Source organism: Chrysemys picta, chromosome 5, assembly GCF_011386835.1.
Source record: "Chrysemys picta bellii isolate R12L10 chromosome 5, ASM1138683v2, whole genome shotgun sequence".
Classification (NCBI taxonomy): Eukaryota; Metazoa; Chordata; order Testudines; family Emydidae; genus Chrysemys; species Chrysemys picta.
The window spans coordinates 90,632,106-90,655,205 of record NC_088795.1 but is presented as its reverse complement, the minus strand read 5'-3'; the positions used below and the strand labels follow the sequence as shown (position 1 = coordinate 90,655,205).

General features: G+C 40.5%; 1 protein-coding gene across 17 annotated transcripts in view; it reads left to right on the top strand.

The window, feature by feature from the left end:
- The window catches only part of EXOC1 (exocyst complex component 1), a 60,585-nt gene extending 37,799 nt beyond the window's left edge, over positions 1-22,786 (top strand). For 12 of the 17 annotated variants that reach the window (XM_005299121.5, XM_005299118.5, XM_005299120.5 and 9 more), the window contains 9 exons: positions 1,332-1,376; positions 2,549-2,712; positions 6,997-7,104; positions 9,398-9,474; positions 10,102-10,330; positions 12,005-12,188; positions 19,607-19,806; positions 20,927-21,121; positions 22,094-22,786. In XM_005299121.5, the coding sequence (XP_005299178.1) occupies positions 1,332-1,376; positions 2,549-2,712; positions 6,997-7,104; positions 9,398-9,474; positions 10,102-10,330; positions 12,005-12,188; positions 19,607-19,806; positions 20,927-21,121; positions 22,094-22,246 (1,355 nt within the window). In that variant the 3' untranslated portion in view covers positions 22,247-22,786. The remainder of the gene's footprint in view (positions 1-1,331; positions 1,377-2,548; positions 2,713-6,996; positions 7,105-9,397; positions 9,475-10,101; positions 10,331-12,004; positions 12,189-19,606; positions 19,807-20,926; positions 21,122-22,093) is intronic. The other 5 variants (XM_005299123.5, XM_065596875.1, XM_005299122.5 and 2 more) reach the window with 1 other exon arrangement.
- The last annotated feature ends 314 nt before the right edge of the window (positions 22,787-23,100 follow it).

Here is a 23,100-nt window from a genome sequence, read left to right as displayed (position 1 = left end):
ATCCTCTCCAGTGGAATGTGTATGTGCACAATCGCTCAAGGGAGAAAAAAGGTTATTTATCTGTACAGTAACTATTATTCTTTGAGGTATGTTGGGCACATATATATTCCACGACACTCCTACCTTCCCCACTACTTTGGACTTTACTTAAAGCAGTGCGAAGGAATGGACAGGTAGGCGGCAGCCATGCCTGTTTTATGCCATCACCTGAGAGCATGAGGCGAGCAGGAGCATATGGACCACCTAGTGGTAGTATTGGCAGAAGTCTCCAACTCGAGTGCAGTAAGTGCACATTCACCTAAAATGGAATGTGTATGCACAACACCTCTCAAACAACAATAGTTACTGTACAGATAAGTAACCATTTGGTTTTTTTGCGGCTGTAACTTGAAAAATTCATGCTTACCAAGAATTGTTGAATCCTATTAAATTTTGCTTCTTGAGCAGGTGTGCAAGTGCTTTCTACTGGTGAACTTAGAATCCTTTACCACAAACAGGGAAATATTACCTTGTCACAGGGTACTCTAAACTTCTTACTAAAATGCAGTTTTTTGCTTGAGGAAACTACTTATTTTATTTTTCAGAGACCAGCAGGATATTCAGGGGATAAACCTTTTAAAAATGAGTTGTATCTTTATGTAAATGTTTTTGTTGGTAGTGACTTTTTTCTTAGCCTGCAAATTGGGAAATTCTTGATGCAACCTGAATGAAAAATACATTACTTCTCACTATGAAAAGCGAAATTAAGTTGTCAGCAACAGCAATATACAATAGGCTGGCCGGTCTTATTAGAGAAAAGGATATTATTGAAAGGACTTCTGCAGTATTAATAGATTTTTAGTTAAAGAGCTGGAAGATGATGTAGGTAGCCCTGATATAGTACAAGTCTAAGCAGGATTAATCTGTTTCCATTTCTCTTTGTTTGGTATCAGTATGATTTACAGTTTATTTGCACACTGTTCCTGTAAACTGCAAATCTTATCCAATATCAATCTTTGCAAATAAGACTCACTATTTTGGTGGTCTTTTCTGTGTTAAGGAGAATTTGATGTATAAATGTTTAACAAGTCAGAGTTTTCCTACACATTTTTTTTTTTAAAGAAACTTTAATGTTTTGAAACGTATACTGTGTTTTCCATGTAGTTAGATACTGAATTTCTAGAACAGTACCTCCCCAACTACATGTGTTTGCAACTATAGTTACTTGCTGCTTATAGTTCTCTGCATGTTTCTTTCCAGCTAGTGCTTAACTTGCATCTTGTGCATGGTTTGTGCAAACTGCATTTTTAACTTGTCTTTGTCTTTGATGCTTGCAACCTAATCCATGCCAGCTACACTGCCTCGAAAAGAAAGTGCTGTCAAACAGGAAACAGAGAGTGAGTATGACTAGTGCATTAGTATGTATTGTCAATGCATGTGTGTCTATGTGTAGGGCCTGGTCCCCACTAACCCCCCACTTCAGACTAAGGTACACAAATTCAGCTACGTTAATAACGTAGCTGAATTTGAAGTACCTTAGTCCGAACTTACCACGGGTCCAGACGCGGCAGGGAGGCTCCCCCGTCGATGCCGCGTACTCCTCTCGCCGAGCTGGAGTACCGGCGTCGACGGCGAGCACTTCCGGGATCGATCCCAGAACATCGATTTCCTGCCGCCGGACCCTCCGGTAAGTGTAGACGTACCCTAGGTGTAGTTATATATATAATGGAAAACCCATTAACCCTAAAGCTGACAGTTCAGGGTGCAATAAGTATTTGTAAGCAAAACACATCCAAGAGATGTTGAACATAGTTGGTAATTATATTAGTTTGAACATACAGAATTAAAATTAATAATTGGTTTCTCTGTGATTGATATTTATGAAGATTTACCACAGCATTTTACTTGCAGTTTGAATATAGCAGGAGATGTTTCTCTTAACTTTGTTTTTGTACTGAGGTCTCTCATCATAGCAAGAGCTCTTCCTTAAGTCCCCTTCTCCTCCCACCCCACTTTATTCCCAGCTGTCATCAACCAAAAGAATGTGAACTATGGAAAAAGCAAGTCCAAGAGAATATGGAGAGTATCCTCAGATACTCAAGTGTTTTCTCTACTATTTTCCTTTCAGAATAATTTCCCCACTGTCTCTCTTTGCTCTGTGTGCTGCTGGAAGATGCTCTTAAAGCATCATAACTGGAGTTCCCATCCAGCTTTCCTTTCAGAAAGTAGAGTATCTGCCCCAGCATATTTGCTATACATGCTAGTCCCAGGTGCAAGATGCCCAAAGTGGTTTCTGATGTCAGTTTTCCTATGTTATTCTACAATGCAGATTTAGGTAGCTGCATTGTAATTAACTCTGAAAACACTTAAATATTCCAGTTAGGCTTGTAATGAAGAAACATGCGTATACCACAAAACCACTTACAGATAAGGTACAAACTATTCAGTACAAAGAATATTGACAATCTCTGTGGGGACTAGGAGTGCTGTTTTGGATATACCTCTATTCTTTTCAAATTTATTTTATTCCACCTACGCTACCATCTTTCATAGTTTCATTATTTCCTAGGTCTTCATGGAAGTTCTGGAAAATTGACTGGATCTACCTCTAGCCTAAATAAACTCTCTGTTCAGAGTTCAGGAAACCGCAGGTCTCAGTCATCCTCACTGTTGGATATGGGAAACATGTCTGCCTCGGACCTTGATGTGGCTGATAGAACTAAATTTGATAAGGTAAAACAAAAAAATGTAATGTAATATTTCTCCTTGGTTTTGAACTTTAATTGTCATGAATCCACATTTTGTTTACTGTCTCAAAATGTTCATTAGTGCCCAGGAGTCCATATATATGTATAATGCTTTCAATTAATTTAGCATGAATACATATATGTCAACACTTAAATTTGAGATGCATTGTGCATTTGCTCAAGACTCTGTAACAGATTTAATTTTGGAGAGACAAACTTTAACTATAGTTAAGATTGCAGTTGTTTTCATTATAAGCCCAGTTTTGCTGCACCTCCTCAAAAGTTCCCAAACAAAGGAATGTTGGCTAAAAAATTGGGGGGATGAGTATGGGACCAACTTATTTTTTTTCTACCAAATATTAAACGAATTGATCATGAGATTGCTGAATTATGACACTGTCCTAAGAGAGGAGTTCAAAAAATATTGTGATGTGTTTTGTAAATTTGTTGGCAAAACTGGGAAGAAGGAAAGAGAATCTAGTTTACTAGACCATCCAGTAGAGATCTAGTACACAAGACAAAAGAATAATTTAAATAAATACCAATTTCTAAAATTAACCATTTAAATGTCAGTTGCACATCTTCTTTGGCTGCCTTAAACTATGGTGCCAAATGATTGCTGGAGTTCTTTTCTTTTCTTTTAAATGAAGGCTAAGTCTGTAGCCCTATCCCTTGCAGTAATAGACCTAAAAGTGTAAACCAGTGTTTAGGGAGGATTCTCAATGGATAAGGGAAAATTTTCCTACCAAAACTGTTTTTAGTCTTGCAAAGTATTATAAATTAAGATATATTTTTAAAAAGGACGAGGAGAACCAATTATAGTCTTCTAATACTTTTTTTTGCCAAGTGCTATCGTGAAAATGGAAAGTGGGGAAACAATTAAAATTAAGTTTTATAGGATTATTTTATTTGAGGAGATGAATACCTCTTTTTTGTTGCCTAGCACCACCAATCCTTGCTATCTTTTCCCTGTTTAATTTTTGTTTTTTGGGTAACTGCAGTTTACCTGTAAGGATTTTAACCTCTAAGTTACTGACATACACTTGCAGTCATAACCGATGTTTTTCTATGAAACTGAATTAAAATCATGGTCCTGTCTGTGAAAATTAGTAATTTTTGTAAGAATTCTGATATTCTGTTACAAGTCTACAAAAATAGATATAATCTTTTCAAATGGTTTGGTTTTTGTTTTCTTTTAATTATTTTAAAAAGCCCTCATCCTGTATTTCTGCATGTAATCTTGTGTGTGATGAAGAAATGTATACGCAGAGTTATGTAATTTGTTGTGCTTGCCCAATAACTTTTTGAATAAATCTTCCCCTAATTAGTTTCTAGTGATTGGATTTACTGCTTAATCTTAGTAGTGTGGTAGGTAGGGTTTAGCAGTTACCATGCATTTAGTCCCTAAATACTTGCAAAGAAACTGATTTAGTTTCCTGTATGCAGGTGACACAGTAGACTAGAAATGTCTTTGAAAGAGTCTTTATGGATTGGCGGATGACAAATAATTTTAATAAATTAAAATGTATGCCAAAAAGTAGCTTCACTGTTTAATTTGATTATATTTAAAAATAACTCAAGATCACCTCTGTATTCCAAAAGTGAATACAAAAACTTATTTACCAATTTCACCAGATGCTAGTACTTAATACACAAACTTTACTGTGAAGCAGTTAGGGTTGGCACATACAGAACACACCTGACACAAACCCACAAAGAAATGGTATGTTAAACCACTTAACGTACCCTCTGTTCATCCACTCACAGGCACCCACCTTTACCAGTTCCACAACTACAGTATTATTTGCTACAGATTATGCACCAAAGTCTTTTGCTGTCCCCCACTCAATCTGTGCTTCTGCGCACACACCTTTACCACGCTACCATATGCCAACAGAACACACTGCTGCACTAAATATCCAAAACTAATAATCTGAAACTGCAGCACAGTATTTGAAATGTTTTTCCAATATAAGAATAGCAGCTAGCATAGCTTCATCTACTGTGGACAGAAACTCTTCTGTGAACTACTTCCTATTTTCTTGTTCCCTGCAACTACATTGGTAGTATGATTGCTTAACAGTCTATAACTGTACCAGGTATGGATGCAATTTGTTTGGTTATAACCTTATTTGAAAAAGGTTGTGACAAGACTGTTACAACCTCTCATGTGGCCAGATAGCTAATGGGTTTTGAATTAGTAAATACTTCTTCCTGTAGTCTTAGAATTCAGTTGGCAAACTCCTGGGGGCGGGGGTGGGAGGGTGGGCAGGAGAGATGGGCACCATTCCATTTTCCTTTCTCCCTCTTCCTCTCATATTTAAAGTGGATAACAAAGAATTCTGTTTCACATGGTAGTAAAACTTTATGTAAATCTACCTTTTTAAAATATGATTGTTTTACTGTTAGAACTTTTGGAAATTGTATCAGGCTATTGTTCCTATTGCTTTTATATGTTCAGGTAGTAATCTGTCTTTGGAGTTTGAGTGCAGAAGGTATTATATGGAACAAGCTGTGATGCTTCTTGGGGTACCTAGGACTGTGAGTTACCTTGTTATTCCCTTGACTCCAGTGAGAGACTTGCTGGTGCATAATTGAGTGTCAGCTCTCTGACACCTCTGGCCTATTAGCAACTCAAACAATTTCCTCAGGGCTATGCCAGCCCTTACTTTGGCTTACACGTTAACAGTAGGCATACCTCAATTGCTGAGCCCCTGTGAAGCACTCCCCTGTAATGTCCAGCCTCTAACCACTGGACACTTGCTGAAATTAGCAGGTTTGCTATCCCTAAGCAGATGTACACACGAGCCTGTTTGATTCAACTGAGGATCAGCTCTTATGTAACATCGCAGTAGTGAGAGATATTTATAGTGAAAACAATCATAATTGTATTATCAAAGGTTAAAATTTAATGGATAGTGAGTAAGGATAATAGAGACTGAAAGGTTACATACAAAACAAAATCAATACAAGCGTCCTAGAAACTCAACTTAACTTTACCAGACTAACCATCTGTCTAAAAACAGACTTTATATTCCCCAAAGCTTTCTTGCAGCATTTCTAACCTAGACTGATTGGGAACATGTTTTCACAAATGTCATAACATAACAGTTACTTCTTTAGGTACAGGATAAAGAGGTGTCCTTTTGTCTTCTCCAGCCTCCACAATTGATTGCTTGTTCCCAGAGTCAGGATGACCCTGGTGGTCTATTCTCTAGCATGCCAACACCGTGTTGACTTGTATGCAAACAGGGTTTCCATTGTGTTGGTTTACTATACTTAATTTACATGTAAACTAAGGCAGACAGGTGAATATACATCCTTTGGCAGAAATCTGTTTGTCAACCCTGCCTTGATTCAGACTTTTTAAGAATATATTTTTATTGTGTGTGTATCAAGGGCGGCAGAGCCTGCCCAAAAGTGGGGAGGCCAGGACCAGGGCCCTCCGCCCTTCCTCTTCCATCCAAGGCCCTGCCCCCAGCCAAACCGGAAGCTGGAGGAGGCTGGGAGCCATGGACCTTCCACCTGCCAAGGGAGGAGGTCCAGAACAGCCCCTGGCTTGTGTCCGCACCCAGGGCAGGAAGGTCCGCGGCTCCCCACAGCTGCCCGGGCCAAACACAGCTCTTACCTGGACTTGGCTCCAGCTGCGGGGCTGCAGCCCGGACATGGTAAGAGCCGTGTGAGCAGCTGTGGGGTGCTGCACCATAGACCATCCATCTGCCTGGGATGGGGGGCCCAAGAGCAGCCCCCGAGCCTGTGTCCTCACCCCATGGGCTCCCCCAACCCAGGGCAGGTGGGTCTGCGGCCCGGCACCCCACAGCTGCCTGGGCTCCTCGGCTGGGCTCCAGCTGCTGGCTTGGCCGGGGGAGCCTCAGGGTGAAGAGGAGCAAAGTGGATGGGCCACGGCCCCCTGACTCCCCTATTCTGGCACCACTGGTGTGTGTCTATCCATCATAGACATGCTATTTGCACGTACATTTCACAATGATATTAATGACCAGTGTGAACCCAGCTTTTATTAAAGATATCACATGATATTCTTTATGGATATATACTATGAATGCAGTGTGCCAAGTGTAGTTAGTTTGTCACGCCTATTAGGAGTTGTTACAGAACAGTGAATCCTTTGCCAGCTGGCATCGAGTGGTTCTTAGGATCACACAAGCAATGGAAAATAAATTAAAACTAAGAATATTGTTATAATTGGCTACAGTGCATTGGGGTGTGTATGTATGGGTGGGTTTAATCAAATTATGTTGGTTTACTTTAGATCTTTGAGCAAGTTCTAAGCGAACTGGAGCCCCTGTGTCTGGCAGAACAGGACTTCATTAGCAAATTCTTCAAACTACAGCAGCATCAAAGCATGGGAACAACAATGGTATGACTTATTTCAATTTAGCTAAAATGATATATAATCTATGTATGGTCTTTAACACAAAATTGTTGTATTAGGTGTTGAAATAATATTGTGGCGATGAAGGCCCAATTGCTACAAATACACACGATAACTCTCACTAAAGTCAGTGGAGCTGCTCATATGAATAAAGTTGTTTAAATGCATGTGTGTTTGCAAGTTTGGGTCCTAAAGTGTGAATAATAGTCAGCAGAATTTTTGTAGTTTGCAAGTTAATGTCAAAGAAGTCTAGAGTGCATAATGGATTTTAACCAGAATGTCTCAAATCCATTTTCCCTAATATTATAGTAAAGGGAAATCTGAATGTACTTTACAGTTAAACAGTGGAAGAAGAAAAGGATGTAGTAAATTAGACCCTTTCTTTTATTTTGAATTATTTTTATTCTAAGTATATTGTTGAAGTGCTAAGAAACATAGTATTTGGAATAATGGTGGCAAATAAAAGGGGGGGAAATCTAGAATCTAGAAAACCTTTATAGCTATGTGTGGGGAAATAAAGGTAAGCCTTCATAGTACATTGTTTTCTGGGAATGTTCCTCAGTGCACAATTCTACAACTGTTAATATTTTATAATGATTATTATTGAGATTCTCTTGTTAATCACCCATCACTTTTTTCTTGTTTTCCCTCAGAGGAAAGTGATTTTTTTCACCCCTTAAGTATTTTATCTCTTTCTGTGTCTTCTTCTAAGATGGTTGGATTTTCAAAGGTTTCTTAAGCTTTCATATGAGATGCTAGCTCTTAAGTACTTTTTTAGAAAATGTCTATACTTACTTAAAACAGCTTAGTTGCTTCAAGGGGTATTTTAGCTGTGCCTGGAAGATTTCTGCCACAGAAAACCATAATGGCTATCTCTTTGTCCACATTTAAACTGGGTTTCAAACTAAATGAAGGAACAATCATTTAACTATTTTAAGCTGTTGAAATTAAAACTGTCTAACAGAGTTTGGCTGATCTGTGCAGATGAGGCTAAGTTATTTAGTCTGAGTTTAGAGACTGACATTAGCCTCGGTTGTTAAATTTGCATGCATGGCTATCATGATTGCTAATACAAATTTGGGAGTTGTGCATACAAACAGCTGGACAACTGAATAGAAAACTAAATATGCACTTCTGTGTGCAGTTGCCTGACTTGCGGACAGTGTCATGGTAGGTGTCAGGGGACTTATTTTGAATAGAAGGCAACCTGATTAGTTGAGGCTGTCCTTGCTCCTGTCTTGATATGAGTCCGTGTCAAAAAGAAACATCATGTTACTTTGCAGAGAAAGTCTAGCTGACTGTGATTAAACAGTCTGCTTCTATGGATGCAGACTGCACAAACGCTAAGGGTGAAATGCTGGCCCTATTGGGGTCATTGGTAGTTTTGCAATTGCCTTAATAGGGCCAGGATTTCACCCATAGTCTTCTCTACTTGAGTTTAGTCCAGTGTTGCTCATTGATGTACCATACTTCACAGTTTTTACAGTGTTGTTACAATAGTGTAAGTACTACAGTCTATGGTTGGAAGGCCAGAGGGGAACTGGGTGGAGATTGTCAACACCTCCCTTCAGGTGGTAAGTTGTTTAGCTTGAGTTAAGGAAGCTGTTCTGTGGCCATAGCTGTCAGCATCAGGTGGATATTTGTTTGAATCTGGGCAAATATTGCCAATATTTAATCTTTCACCTTCCCATTTCTTGAGAACACATTGGTGAGATATCTCAGAGTACGTCACTGCCTCGGATTGTCAATCTGAATACAGATCTGCATATGGCACAGGCTGCACTTGTGGATTTGATGGGTGATCTCTTTCTATGGATATTTAAAGATCAAATGTCCATGCTGTTCTGTCAGCAGCATTTGATATAATTTACTACACTAACTTATGAATGCTAACAGTTGATAAGGCAAGGCAAACAATCAAGGGAAGATCATAGGGTGGGACAGTGTTTTGCAGAGTTTACGGCAATGACAAAGCCTTGAATAGAAAATGTTGGCTATTTAGTGGTGACCACTCTGTTTACCTCCAGATGAGGGGGTGGTATTAAGGTTCAGAATGTTATGCCATGGAGTACGCCCAGGTATCTTCTCTTGTAACAGAGGATGAATGTGTGTCTCTATTGTAAATATGACCTTCAAATAATGATTGCTGCTGGTAATTGTTTTTCTTAGACCTACCTACCAGCTTAATAGAGAATTTTAGTTAGATAGGGATATAACCTAGTTAACTCCTTGCTTTTAAGATTCATATTTATGTAAAATACCTGCATAATTCTTGCAGAATGAAGCAGACGAAATGGATGGAGGAACTTTATCCCGGTCTCATAATTCTGGTGTTCCACAAGCTATATCATCTGAGTATGTGTTGATGTTTCATCATTGTTCGCTTTTGAGGCTAGAGATTTATTTTCTCTAATGAAGTATAAATCTTTGATTTTTTTTACCCATAGTGATAAATCTACAGTTACTTTTGTTTCCTGCAGTTAAAATTAATGACTTCTACATTTTTTAGTAAACATTGAATAGTTAACTTGTATAATTTATACTTAAATTTAAATTTATTGCAGTTAAATGTGCCTGGCTGGATATGTTATAATAAAACAAAATCTACAAGGAAACCCACCCATCCCTTTGTTAGTTTTGTAAAAATATCCAGGAGAGTAGATTGAACTTTAAGCACGTGAAAGACTCTATTTTGGAAACCAGATAGGCTTTCTAGGATCTAGCAGGCAATGTGAAGAAAACATTTTTAAATGTAGTTAAACTGTAATTTTTTGACCATGGCAATATCCCATTAAGACTGGCAAAAATTATTTTATTCTTCCTTTAGCCTCATTCCCTGAAAACCTTGATGCTCATTAAGGTTAAGTAAAAATGAGACTGTTAAATACTCATACATTTTTCTTAAAATATATATGATAGAAAATGTATAGTAGCCCAGTGAACTGTCAGATTTGTTATTTTTATTTTTATTTTTTTTAACAGGAAAGACATGATCCGACAGATGATGATAAAAATATTTCGCTGTATTGAGCCAGAGCTGAATAACCTTATAGCTCTGGGGGACAAGATTGATAGTTTTAATTCCCTTTATATGTTAGTTAAGATGAGTCACCATGTATGGACAGCACAAAATGTGGACCCAGCTTCCTTCCTCAGCACAACACTTGGAAATGTTTTGGTGACTGTCAAAAGGAACTTTGACAAATGCATTGTAAGTTCTTGGTTACTTAGATTAAACTAATCATAATATTAAAGGCAGCCAACTGCTAGTAAGTTTAAATGTAAAACAACCCTAAATCTTAGATGTCTTTGGAGTTAATTTAAAGGTGGTGGTGGGGAAATCTTATCACTATGTATTGATTTTTAAATTAACACAAAATAACTTGGGTGGACTTGCAACAACGTTTAAATAATTGGTGGTTAGCTTTGTCTAATGAACATTCAGGAAGGAACTGGAAAAACGCAGTCACTTATAAGAACTCAGATTCTTAGTATTCCAGTGCCAAATCCTGCCTACTTTTCTCTCACCAGTGATCTCCTTGAAACTATAGGCATGAGCAAGGCATGCAGACTTTAGCCCTCAGGTCACCTGACTTGCTGAACAAAATTTGGTTTATGTTACTAAAGACATTTTTTATGACCCTATCAGAATCAAAAAGTATGTGTGTGAAGGAGACAGGTGTCTAGTCTACAATAGAAAAGGTTTGCCAATATAGCTATACTGGCAAACCTACTTAATGTTAACACAGCTTTTACTGGTGAAAATAGTTCCATGACTAAAATCAGCTATGTCCGCAATCGGACTGTTTTTTGCCAGTACAACTGCATTTAACTAGGACTTTTGCCAGTATAAAAATGTCATTTAAAAAAAAAATAAACAGAAAAACCCCAAACACATCCTTAACCAACATTATTATACCGACAACAGTTTCTGGTGTAGATCTAGCCAAGAATCGGAGACAAAACTTACTGATGATCCAACTTTCAATAAAGGAAGAAAACAATGTTTGATTCCTTTCTTAGAATTTTTTTTAACTTGGCTGCATATGAGAATTTAATTTAATAAACAACTATCTTGATATTTGTACGTTCTAGAATATGTACCTCTTTATGTAAGGTACATAAGAATAGCCCTACCGGATCAGACTGAAGGTCCATCTAGCCCAGTATCCTGTCTTCTGACAGTGGCCAGTGCCAGGTGCCCCAGAGGGAATGAACAGAACAGGTAATCATCAAGGGATCCATCCCCTATCACTTATTCCCAGCTTCCGCAAACAGAGGCTAGAGACACCATTCCTGCCTATCCTGGCTAATAGCCATTGATGGACCTATACTCCATGAATTTATCTAGTTCTTTTTTTAACCCTGTTATAGTCTTGGCCTTCACAACATCCTCTGGCAAGAAGTTCCACAGGTTGGCTGTGTGTTGTGTGAAGAAATACTTCCTTTTATTTGTTTTAAACCTGCTGTCTATTAATTTCATTTGGTGACCCCTAGTTCTTGAGTTATGAGAAGTAGTAAGCAACACTTCCTTATCTACTTTCTCTACACCAGTCATGATTTTATAGACCTCAATCATATCTCCCCTTAGCCGTCTCTTTTCCAAGCTAAAAAGGTAAACCGAAAGGAAGAAGATAAAAGCTCAAAGATTTGGTATACTCATAAATTCCTTCATAGTGCGTCACCCTGATTTATTAAAGGTTTGTTTGGGTTAAAAGGTTTAAAAAACATAACATCATAAAGATAAAAGGAACATTATTCAAGTCTTATGTGAATAAACGTACTGATTTTTCAATGTGTTTGAGTATTTTTCTTATTTCTTTTTTTAGGTCAAGTTTCAGAAAAAATATTAGGGACTAATTAACCTTTTTGTTTTTAACTTAAGAGCAATCAAATAAAACAGATGGAGGAGGTAAAGATATCAAAGAAGAGTAAAGTTGGGATCCTTACATTTGTTGCTGAATTTGAAGAATTTGCAGCACTTGCTGAATCTATTTTCAAAAATGCAGAGCGACGAGGAGATTTAGATAAAGCCTACATAAAACTTATAAGAAGTGTTTTCATCAATGGTAAGGTCTATTGCAATGCCCAACATACTTCCACAAACCCATTCTTCGTCTGCCTGATGTACTAACATAAATAGCTTTCCATAAACTGGCCAATGGAGAATGCAGAACAGCAATTTGGTAGACAATATTTGTTCTGCAGATCAAGTATATTTCCCACATAGACAGATCCAGATGGCAGCACTATTGGGCATCCTAGTCCCAAAAATTTGAGAAGTACATTTACTACTATTAAAAATAATAATAATCTTGTCATAAGCCTTTGACACCAAATCTGGACTGAAATTTTTGGCACCATCATTTTTAGAAAATGTTAATTACTGAAATCAGTAACATACTAGCATGCGTTAAGTGAACTTAAAACATAGGTGCATTTTTAATGTTTAAAGCAGACTATTTGAAAAGCAGCATCCCTGCTCTGACCAGCATTCAGGGTTCTGCGTGGGTGGTAGGGGACAAATATTCATTATTTTATCTTAAAATGTATATGAATTTTTAACTTCTATATATGTACCTATATTTTGTTACTGAGCGGAACTATTAAAAGCTTTTAAAAACAAAATATTCACCTTCTTAAAGGCTATAAAGAAGGAGTTTGGAGACTCCAATTAATTACTGAGACTTTCACCTTTATTTCAGTCATCACTCTGAATTACATAGCATCACAAATGTATGTAGTACATCACAAAACAAGTGAGATGACACTTAAAGAGTTTACAGTCCAAGAGACAAATCCAAAAGAGTAAAAACAGATGCATAGGAAGATGTGGTGGTAATATCGGTGAGATCATCAGGATAGGAAGGATTCACAAAAGTGCATTCTTCTTTGAGTGATTGCTGTCCATTCAACTTAGGTGTGTGTGCTCACCACATGCACCAGTGCTGGAAGTTTTTCCCTCCGCAGTATCCGTGGAGGACCGCCTCCAGCACTCCCTGGAGTGGCGCGCACATGCCGTGGTATATAGGGCGCTGCTGGTTCCCCCCACCCTCAGTTCCTTCTTGCCAGTGACGGTGCTGGACTGTTGCTGCTTCAGTTAGTGATGTAGCTGCTTGTTCATACGAACTAGTTATCTTTTGTATTATACTGTATGTTTTTTTCTATTAACGTTTATAAATACCTTAGCTATAGTTAAAGACTTTGTAAGTACCGAACAGGACTTTGCCTCAGGACGGGGCATGCCCCGATCCCTAGGTTTTAGGCCCTGTGATTGCTCCAAGAGGCCCATGCCTGTTAGTAATCCACACAGCAGTTGTCTGTGTTGCTTGGGCGAAGGACACATTAGTGAGAAGTGCAAAATTTGCAAGTCCTTCAAGCCAAGGACTAAGAAGGAGTGCAATATTCGTTTAAGAGCGCTCCTTATGGAGTTGGCCCTCACCCCAACACCGGAACAATGCTCCGACTCGGCACAGAGTACCGTGACCTCAGTGTGCGTTGCCCCACTGGGACTGTTCACTAGCTGGCACTAGTCCCCATCCATGGCTCCGACCAAGTAGCCCAAGAAGGCAGGACGAGGCTGATCTCCAACCTCCCACAAGGGAAAGGATAAGACTGGGTGTAAGCAAGGTCCCCTGCTGGGCCACTCTTCACCCACGTTGGGATCTCGGGCCCAAGCTCCAGGGGAGTGATGTAGCCCAACCCACTCCCTGCCTGCTACCCCGGATAGCGGCAGAGGCCTCCGTCAGCCACGGGTGCAGTCCATGCAGGAAGCCTTGCAGGTGGCGCAGGAGATCACGTCCCTCCTGGTGTCACCCACACCAGCTACTGGTTCCCTGGTCATGGGGTAAACCCGCGTTTGGACCACTTTGGTCCCCAGTCCACCATTCCCCGTCACAGGGGATGTCCCGCTAGTGCTCACCCTCCCGTAGCCACCACACATCTGACTGCAGTAGGGCTGCACCACCCTATTCAGTCCCTGGACCTTGGGCACGGACAGAGAGGCTCGAGGTGCAGCTTGCTGGCCACCGGGCGCAGACCTTTGGAGGCACGCACCCCCTCCAGGGACCCGTCGAGGGATTGACTGTACCATTCCCGATCCCCTAGGAGGGCATCGCCGTGTGCGGGCGCTTCCCGGCACTGGGCCTGCTTTGACTCCCAGTCCTGCTCCTTATCCTGGTACTGCTTGTCAAGCGCGAGACGTAGCTCGCCGGCTCCAAGCCGTCGTGGATCCATCAAGCGCCACCAGTCCCTACGATCATGCTCCAGATCTGACTCCAGGCGGAGTGACAGGAAGTTGGGACAGTGTTCATCGGAGCGGTGCTCGATTCGACCTGCGCCAAGGGCGTTCCTGCCGCTTGAGAGATTCAGGGCATTGACGGACCACATCACGGACTATGGCCAGGGTTTGCCTGCGTCTCCTAGGTCACATGGCAGCGTGCACATATGTGGTGTGTCACGCCAGGCTCCAGATGTGATCTCTGCAGCAATGGCTGGTGACGGTCTACTCCCAGTCCAGGGACCACCTGGAGAAGATCGTCACCATTCCCGCGACGATACTTACCTCGCTTCGATGGTGGACTGACCCCGGGAATGTCCTGGAAGGAGTTGGTTTAGGACACCTCAGACCTTGGCTGGAGGGCGCACCTCTGCACCCTCCAGACCCAAGGTATGTGGTCCCCAGAGGAATCGACGCTACACATAAACATAAAAGAGGCTCAGGGTGGTGCGCAGAGCATGTGCGGTCTTCCTACCTCACATGTTGGTCAGAGTCCTCATGAACACAGCCTCGATGTTCTACATCAACAGGCAAGGCAGAGTATGATCCTTGGCCCTCTGCCAAGAGGCACTCGTAATCCATCTAGAAGCATGTCACCTCCCAGGTGCTAGGAATGCACTAGCAGATCACCTAAGCAGGGACTTCTCCTCTCACCACGAGTGGGTGCTCCACCTGGAGATAGCTGGCATGATCTTCCAGAGGTGGGGGAACTCCCCAAGTGGACTTGTTCGCCACCAGGCAGAACAGGAGGTGCCACTGGTTTTACTCCAGATGGGGCCTGGGCAAGGGCTCCCTCTCCAATGCCTTCCTCCTGCTGTGGGCACGAAGCCTGATGTACACATTCCCTCCAATTCCACTCATCAGCAAGGTCCTAGTGAAAATCAAGAGAGACAAGGCTCAGGTTATCATGATCGCCCCGGGGTGGCCTCACCAGCACTAGTTCAGGATGCTATCAAGCTTGTCAGCGATCCCTCCCTGGCCCCTGCCGAACTGACCGGACCTGCTGTCACAGGATCACAGCCAACTCTTGCACTTCAACCTTGCATCCCTCCACGTCATGGCATGGATGTTGCTTAGCTGAACCCAGATGAATGGGCTTGTCTGGAAGGGGTCCAGAAGGGCCTCTTCGAGAGTAGAAAGCCCTCGAGTAGGCAGACCTACCTGGCAAACTGGATGAGGTTCTCCTGCTGGGCAGCCAAACAGGGCATCTCCCCTTCGCATTCTTTGGTGCAGTCGATCTGGGACTACCTGCTTCATTTAAGAAACTAGGGCCTGGCGCGCTCCTTTATCAGGGTGCATCTGGCAGCCATTTCGGCCTTTCATCCACCAATCCAGGGGCAGATGTGATGTGACATGACATGATGATCAGGTTCCTTAGAGGCCTTGAGAGAGACTTTCATCAAGTCTGGTCCCCGGCCCTTCAGTGGGATCTCAACTTTGTTCTGTCCAGGCTCATGGGCCCACCCTTTGAGCCTTTGGACTTGTGCTCCCTGTCTCACCTATCATGGAAGGTAGTTTTCCTGGTGGCGGTGATGTTGGCGAGGTGAGCCCTGACCTCAGAACTACTGTACACAATCTTCTATACAGACATGGTCCAGTTCCAGCCCCACCTGGTCTTGCTTCCCAAGGTGGTATCCTGGCTCATGTGGAAAGCAGACATCTTCCTTCTGGTGTTCTGCCCTAAACCCCATGAGACTAGTGAAGAGAGAGCTGTGATGTTCCCGTCTGGTGTTATCTGGACCGGTGATCTGCTAGGTCACTCCAATTCTTGACTCTGGGAGCCAGCCTTACCCTGCTCTGCTGTGAGAACCCCCACTCCTGTGCTGTTCGCACACAGGCTCTGGCATGTAAGCTGCTTCTTGGATTGTGCAACCGAATGACCCTAGCCAATACCTCCGGTCCCAGACACAACCCTGGGAACTTCCGTCGTGCAGTGTCCAGTTATGCCGGCTGGATGCTGCAAGTTTATATGAGTTTGTCAGTTTAACAAAGAAATTGATATGTACCAGGTGTTATCCCAAGGAGAATCTCTGACACACTTCAAACCAAACGCACTGATTCAAGTAGAATAAACAGATTTATTAATTATATAAAGATAGATTTTAAGTGATTTATAAGTCAAAACATAAGTCAGATTTGGTCAAATGAAATAAAAGCAAAGTGCATTCTAAGCTGATTTTAACACTTTCAATGCCCTTACAAACTTAGATGTTTCTCACCACAGGCTGGCCGATTGCTCTTCAGCCAGGCTCTCCCCTTTGAACACTGCTTCAGTTGCTTGGTGTGGTGTCTGTAGATTTAGGTGGGAGAGAGAGAGAGCCTGGCAAATGTCTCTCCCTTTTATCATGTTCTTTCTTTCCTCTTGGCTTTGCCCCCTCCCCCTTGAGCATTACCTCATTGCAGTTCCAAACTGACCAAAGGAAGGGGGGTGACTCCTTCGAAAGTCTAACAGATTCTTTTGTTGCTGCCTAGGCCAGTGTCCTTTGTTCCTGTGAGGCTGGGCTGGGTTTGTCCCATACCTGCCCTGATGAGGTGTGAACTGCCCCTCTGCTCTTGGAGAGTTTTTGTCTGGGCTTATTTTAAGCCACGAGGATACATTTTCAGCCTCATAACAACATACATGAAATTATAACCTATATAACATTACTGCAATAATTACTATAACAACCATGCTCAGTGCATCATGAGCCTTCCGAAGATACCCACATGACAGACTTTGCATTGGATACTACACAATCATTTTATAAAGATGAACATGGGGGTGTAGGGTGTTCCCCCGAGGTACAGAGCGTCACAGGCACCTTCATGCTTTGAATGTAAGAAGGGCTCTGGCTTACTACCTAGATCGGACAAAACCTTTCTGTTAGTCAACTCAGGTTTTCATCTCTACAGCTGATAGGATGAAGGGCCTCTCAGTGTCCATGCAGAGGATTTCTAACTGGATCATCTCTTGCATTCGGACCAGCTACGAGTTGGTGGGAGTCCCTCCGCCACCGATCATCCGAGCCCACTCGACCAGAGCTCAGGCATCTTTGGCGGCCTTCCTGGCACACTTCCTGAGCCAGGACATCTGTCGAACCATGACGGGGTCCTCGGTGCACATGTTCACGGCCCACCACGCCATCGCTCAGCAGGCCAGGGATGACACTGGGTTTAGCAGAGCTGTGTTGCAATCTACACGTCCGTGAACTCCTACCCACCTCCGAGGGGTGCTGCTTGGGAGTCACCTAAGTTGAATGGATATGAGCAATCACTCGAAGAAGAGATGTTACCTTTTCCGTAACTGTTCTTCGAGATGTGTTGTTCGTGTCCATTCCACAACCCCCCCCCCCCCCCTTCCCCACTGTCAGAGTTTCCGGCAAGAAGGAACTGAGGGTGGGGGTGGGAACCGGCGGCGCCTTATATACCACAGTATGTGTGCACCACTCTAGGGGGTGCCAGAGCCGGTCCCCTACAGATACTGCTGAGGGAAAAACTTCCGGCACCGGTGCACGTGGTGAGCACACACACCTAAGTTAAATGGACATGAGCAACACATCTCAAAGAACACAAGTTACGGAAAAGGTAACTTTTTTTTTTTTAAGAAGATATTTGAGAGAGAGATAGGATACTTAGCAGAAAAGAGGGCACAGACTGCTCCAAACCAGTTGGGAGTAGACTCAAAAAAAAGCACAAAGCTACAAGTGAAAAAAAGACAAGAGATAGGAAGGACGACTGAGGATGATACTAAGACAAAAAGACAGCAGAGATATAGGCAGGGTCTTGATCGTGAGGGGTTTGAACTTAATGCAATAAGGGATTGCAAGGCTGCTCAGTAAGGTATCTGTAGCTGCCACGCTTTGGATAGAATGGAAGAGAGGAAGACCAAAATTGGCAGCGACGTATTTTCCTAATGACTATTCAGTGATGTGTCTGAAATGAATTGATGATCTCAGTTAATTTTCTAGAGCATAGGAATTCGTGCCACAAAAATTACTATCACAAATGGCATCCTCGTTGTTTCGGTGGGAAGGCTAATGGATAAATGGGCACAAAGACTTTACTACACGTTTACTTGGAGTGGTGATCTAGAACTAGGTTGAGGAGCAATGATGGGGCAGTATGTGGAAATATACATTAGCATTGGCCTGTTTTGTGGACAAATGAGTGCTTCCATCATCAAGACTATCGATCTGGCACCTTTATGTGCATTCCTGTTTAAAAAGAGAGACTGGAAGAACAAAATAACTTTGGCAACAGACACAGATATTCTAAGTAAAAATTGGTTTCAGAGTACCAGCCGTGTTAGTCTCTATCCGGAAAAAGAACAGGAGTACTTGTGGCATCTTAGAGACTAACAAATTTATTTGGGCATAAGCTTTCGTGGGCTACAGCCCACTTCATCAGATGCAAGCCCACGAAAGCTTATGCTCAAATAAATTTATTAGTCTCTAAGCTGCTACAAGTACTCCTGTTCTTTTCTAAGTAAAAATTGTTCGTGGTAAGAAAAGTTGGGATATGCAGAATAGAGCTCATATTACAATACAAAAATCTTCAATAACAGCAAAGGGAGCCTAGAATAAATACTTTTTAGTATAATTTTTTTCAAGTTTTGCTACAATGCATAAATATCTTCAAAGGGAAATAAATTGTTTGTAAACTTCCACAATGTGTACAAATCACTTGTTGCTAAACAAAAGGATCAGTCATGTAAATAAGTGTATCGTATATCATTTTAAAATATGTATAAATTACTCTCTATACTCTATATGTAAGGAGTGGAACTCTGTAGTCTTAGGACTAATGTGAAGTGCTGCTTTGTATATTCTCATGTACTCACTTGTTCAACAATGGAAATCATTTTGGCAGACTTGCCAAGTAAAAAGTCATCAGTTTGAATCCTCATTTCTGCTTAAAAGGATACAACTTACCAGGAATTCTTACTTTTGTTTGTTTTATCCCACACGGTTCCCTAAGGAGGTAATCTTCCTAGAGAAATTTAGTTTGTGGATCTTTCTAAAATTAAAGGGCTCTAAAAATTTTTAAAATAACAGTAATTTTTACAAATGACTGTTCTTGACATGAAAGCCAAAGACACTTTTCTGGAATTGTTCCTATAGTTGGTTCTTTTGAATTCATCTTACAAAGCTCTCTTTTTTCCCATAATTTAGAAATTTTAATTACCTTAAGAGATTTGTGTTGAATCTTTTTTTATTGTTTTGATTTTAGTGGAGAAAGTAGCAAATGAAAGCCAGAAAACACCCAGGGATGTGGTCATGATGGAGAACTTCCACCGTATTTTTGCAACTCTCTCTCGTTTGAAAATCTCATGTCTTGAGGCTGAAAAAAAAGAAGCTAAACAGAAATACACTGATCATCTCCAGTCTTATGTCATCTACTCCTTGGGACAGCCTCTTGAGAAATTAAATGTAAGCATCTTTTGGTCTAACTATATTTCTAATGCAAAATACAGCTGTCTTTCTCCAAAAACTAGTTTGCACATTTTGAGTTTGCTGCTCCAGGCGTGTGAGGATGTGCCATTTCTTGTTCTGTTAACTTCCAACCAGGGTGACTTCCAAAGGGCTCTCATCTCCCGCCAGGACAATGATTTAACACCTCCATGACTGCAATATATTGCAGAATTTTTACCCAAATGGTCATGTGAAGACAGGTATTCTTTTCCAACACTAACTTTCATCACTAATTAGGAGCTTGGGGATTCTGTTGCCCACCACAGATGGTAAAAGCATTAGCACCCTGTTTCTAAACTACTTTAAAAACAAAAAACAAAACAAAAAAACCCTAATACTCATTTAATTGCCAAAACCAGATCCATATATATGGCAGCACATTTTGCTTTAAACTGAGCTATTCAATTGGATACCATAGTGAGATTTGTAAGATATATCTGCTGTGCATATCAAATGTATTTAATATTGTTAATTATGTTTTACTATAATTAAGATTGTTAGTTTTTAATGTTTTTTTAGAAAATTAAGAATTTTTATGGTTGAGAAATTAGTCATAGTGAAATGTCTTTCTATATAGATATATAAAAAATCTAAAATGCTTGTTTGTCACCTAATGTGAGTTAAACTATGTAAGTTCCCTACATACATTTTTGAAGGCCCACTCCGCTCTGGAATGCCTATTTTAGGATCTCATGTTTATGTGCATTGCTACTGCTTTTTATTTTTTCTTCTTTAGACATCCACGGCTCTTCTGCTCTCTCTCTTCAGGCTATGATCTTGTTAGTTTTAGGCTGGATCAGCACTTGACAGAAGACTTCAAGGGAAACCCTGCTACAAGAAGTGGTTACACTTTTCCTTCTGAGTTAATGCTTAACCAGTGCTCTAGTGCGGTGGTGGCAGACACTGCTCTGTTTAGTGGGGTGGAACCAGATCCTTAGCTGATGTAAATCAGTATTGTTTCATTGAAGTCAGGTTTTTTTGTCATGTGGAAACAAGATGTGCCATCAGATCTGTATTCCCACACTTATATACACTACCCTACATTTATGATTATATTAATACTATAATTGTATTTTAGCATTTCTTTGAGGGTGTTGAAGCTCGTGTGGCACAAGGCATTAGAGAAGAGGAAGTAAGTTACCAACTGGCTTTCAATAAACAAGAGCTTCGCAAAGTTATAAAGGAATATCCTGGTAAGGAAGTGAAGAAGGGATTGGATAATCTCTATAAGAAGGTGGACAAACATCTTTGTGAAGAAGAAAACTTACTTCAGGTAAAACTATCAGATTTGTATAAAGAATAATCTGACATCTCAGCTTGTTTTAATGCCTGTACAAACATCCTACTACTTTGTAGAATAGCCTTTAGTCTGCTTCTCTGGAATGAGAGAAAATTAGCATCTTGACTTGCACCAAAAGAATGCTGTGTAAACTACAGCTCTGTATTCTGGGAAGTACGTCATCAGTAAATTAGTAACTTGCCATAACTTTTTCTTTTGAGGTGTTGTTTCTGCATACTCCCATTTGGGGGATGTGCCTTGAGCTTCAGGACTCTTCTGAAAATAAGTGGGGGGGTTTTGGAGCCCTGCATGAGTTCCTCAAAATGGAATGTTTTGAGGGTTGAGTTTTCTTAAAGGGGAATTCACCCCCAATTGCCTCTACTCCTTTTGACAAACTGAATCAACCACTAACAGGAGTTAAGAAGAAACTTCTCTTAGAGTATACCATAATTGTCCATTATTGGGTTTCTTGCAAGCTTGAAACATCTAGTGCTGGCCAGTGTGGGAGATAGTATATCAGACTAGATGGACCACTTGTCTGATCTGGAAATTCATCTATTTCTATACATATGTTTTGGCACAGAATAATACTTTCAGTTCATTCTCTTCCAGTGCTATGAATGGGATTTAAAAAAGTGGTCAGAGGTGGCCTAATTCTGTTCCCATAGAAATAAGTAGTGAAACTTTCATTGACTTTAGAGGGAGAAGAATTAGGCCACTGCACTGAGGATTTTATAAAATCTCACCCTCTTTGCTCAGTTAATTACATGAGATATTTGTATTTAAACCCTTTATAATATTTTTTTTAAAACAACCCAAAAACCTCTCTTTTGTAATTCTGACTTGGTAGAAGTTGTATAAATGTTTATAGAAGGGGACTTACAGAAATTCTATGCAACAAAAATCTTGTTTTTCTGAATTTTGTCTTGATAAAATGTCACTTAGTTTGTATTCCTTCTTCGGCAGGTTGTATGGCATTCTATGCAAGATGAGTTTATACGCCAATACAAACACTTTGAAGGCTTGATAGCTCGTTGCTATCCTGGATCAGGTGTTACCATGGAATTCACTATCCAGGACATCTTAGACTACTGCTCCAGTATTGCACAGTCTCACTAAACTTCTACAAGGGGAAAATGCTTGAAAAATATCAAGTACTATGAATGTTACTTGCTTTAAGAAGATGAAATAAGAAGCATATGTATTCTTAAATGTTCTATAAATGTCTAGTCATATTTCCATCTCGGATATATTTCAATGCAAAATGAAAAGTCTAAATAGCAGTGTTGTTTTCCTGCTCGGTTGAAGCACTGTTTTAAAGCATTAAATTCATGAACACTTAATATTTAATTTTTCTCCCACTGGTGCCCAAGTTTTTTTTAAATCTGTAACTTTCTTGCTAACAGCAATTACCTTTGTATATTCTTAGCACTTTGAAAGGACACTACTGTCATCTGACTTCACACTAGTACATTGCATCCTGGTAATTATGTAACCATTAAAAAGATTGTACAGAATTAGTTTTTTTCTGCCTCAAGCTATCATATATGGATGTCGAGTTCGGTCCATGAAAATATGAACTAAATTCATGTTTTGAGAATTAATGTGACTGTATGTGGCTGTAACTCTTCTGATCTTAAGTAAAAATAATCTTTCAAACATAGTGTCCCATAAACTTTTTATTCCAGAGTATTCATTAATTCTTCAGCTGTTCACCACAAAAACATCAGCCTTCTCTTAAGTCCAAAATGAGGTACCCAAGACAAGGCAGAAAACAATACATAATTTTCCTCTAAGCATACATTTACTTTTTTATTGGTATTTACTAAAGCATGCTGAACTTCAGTCATACATTAAGCAGAAAGTCTGCACTACTACCATAAAGACAGCTAATTTTTTTTTTAATGCGTGAATTCCAAAATCTTAAGGGCCAAGATTTTTCAAAACTACAAGGCTCTCAAGTTCATATTTAG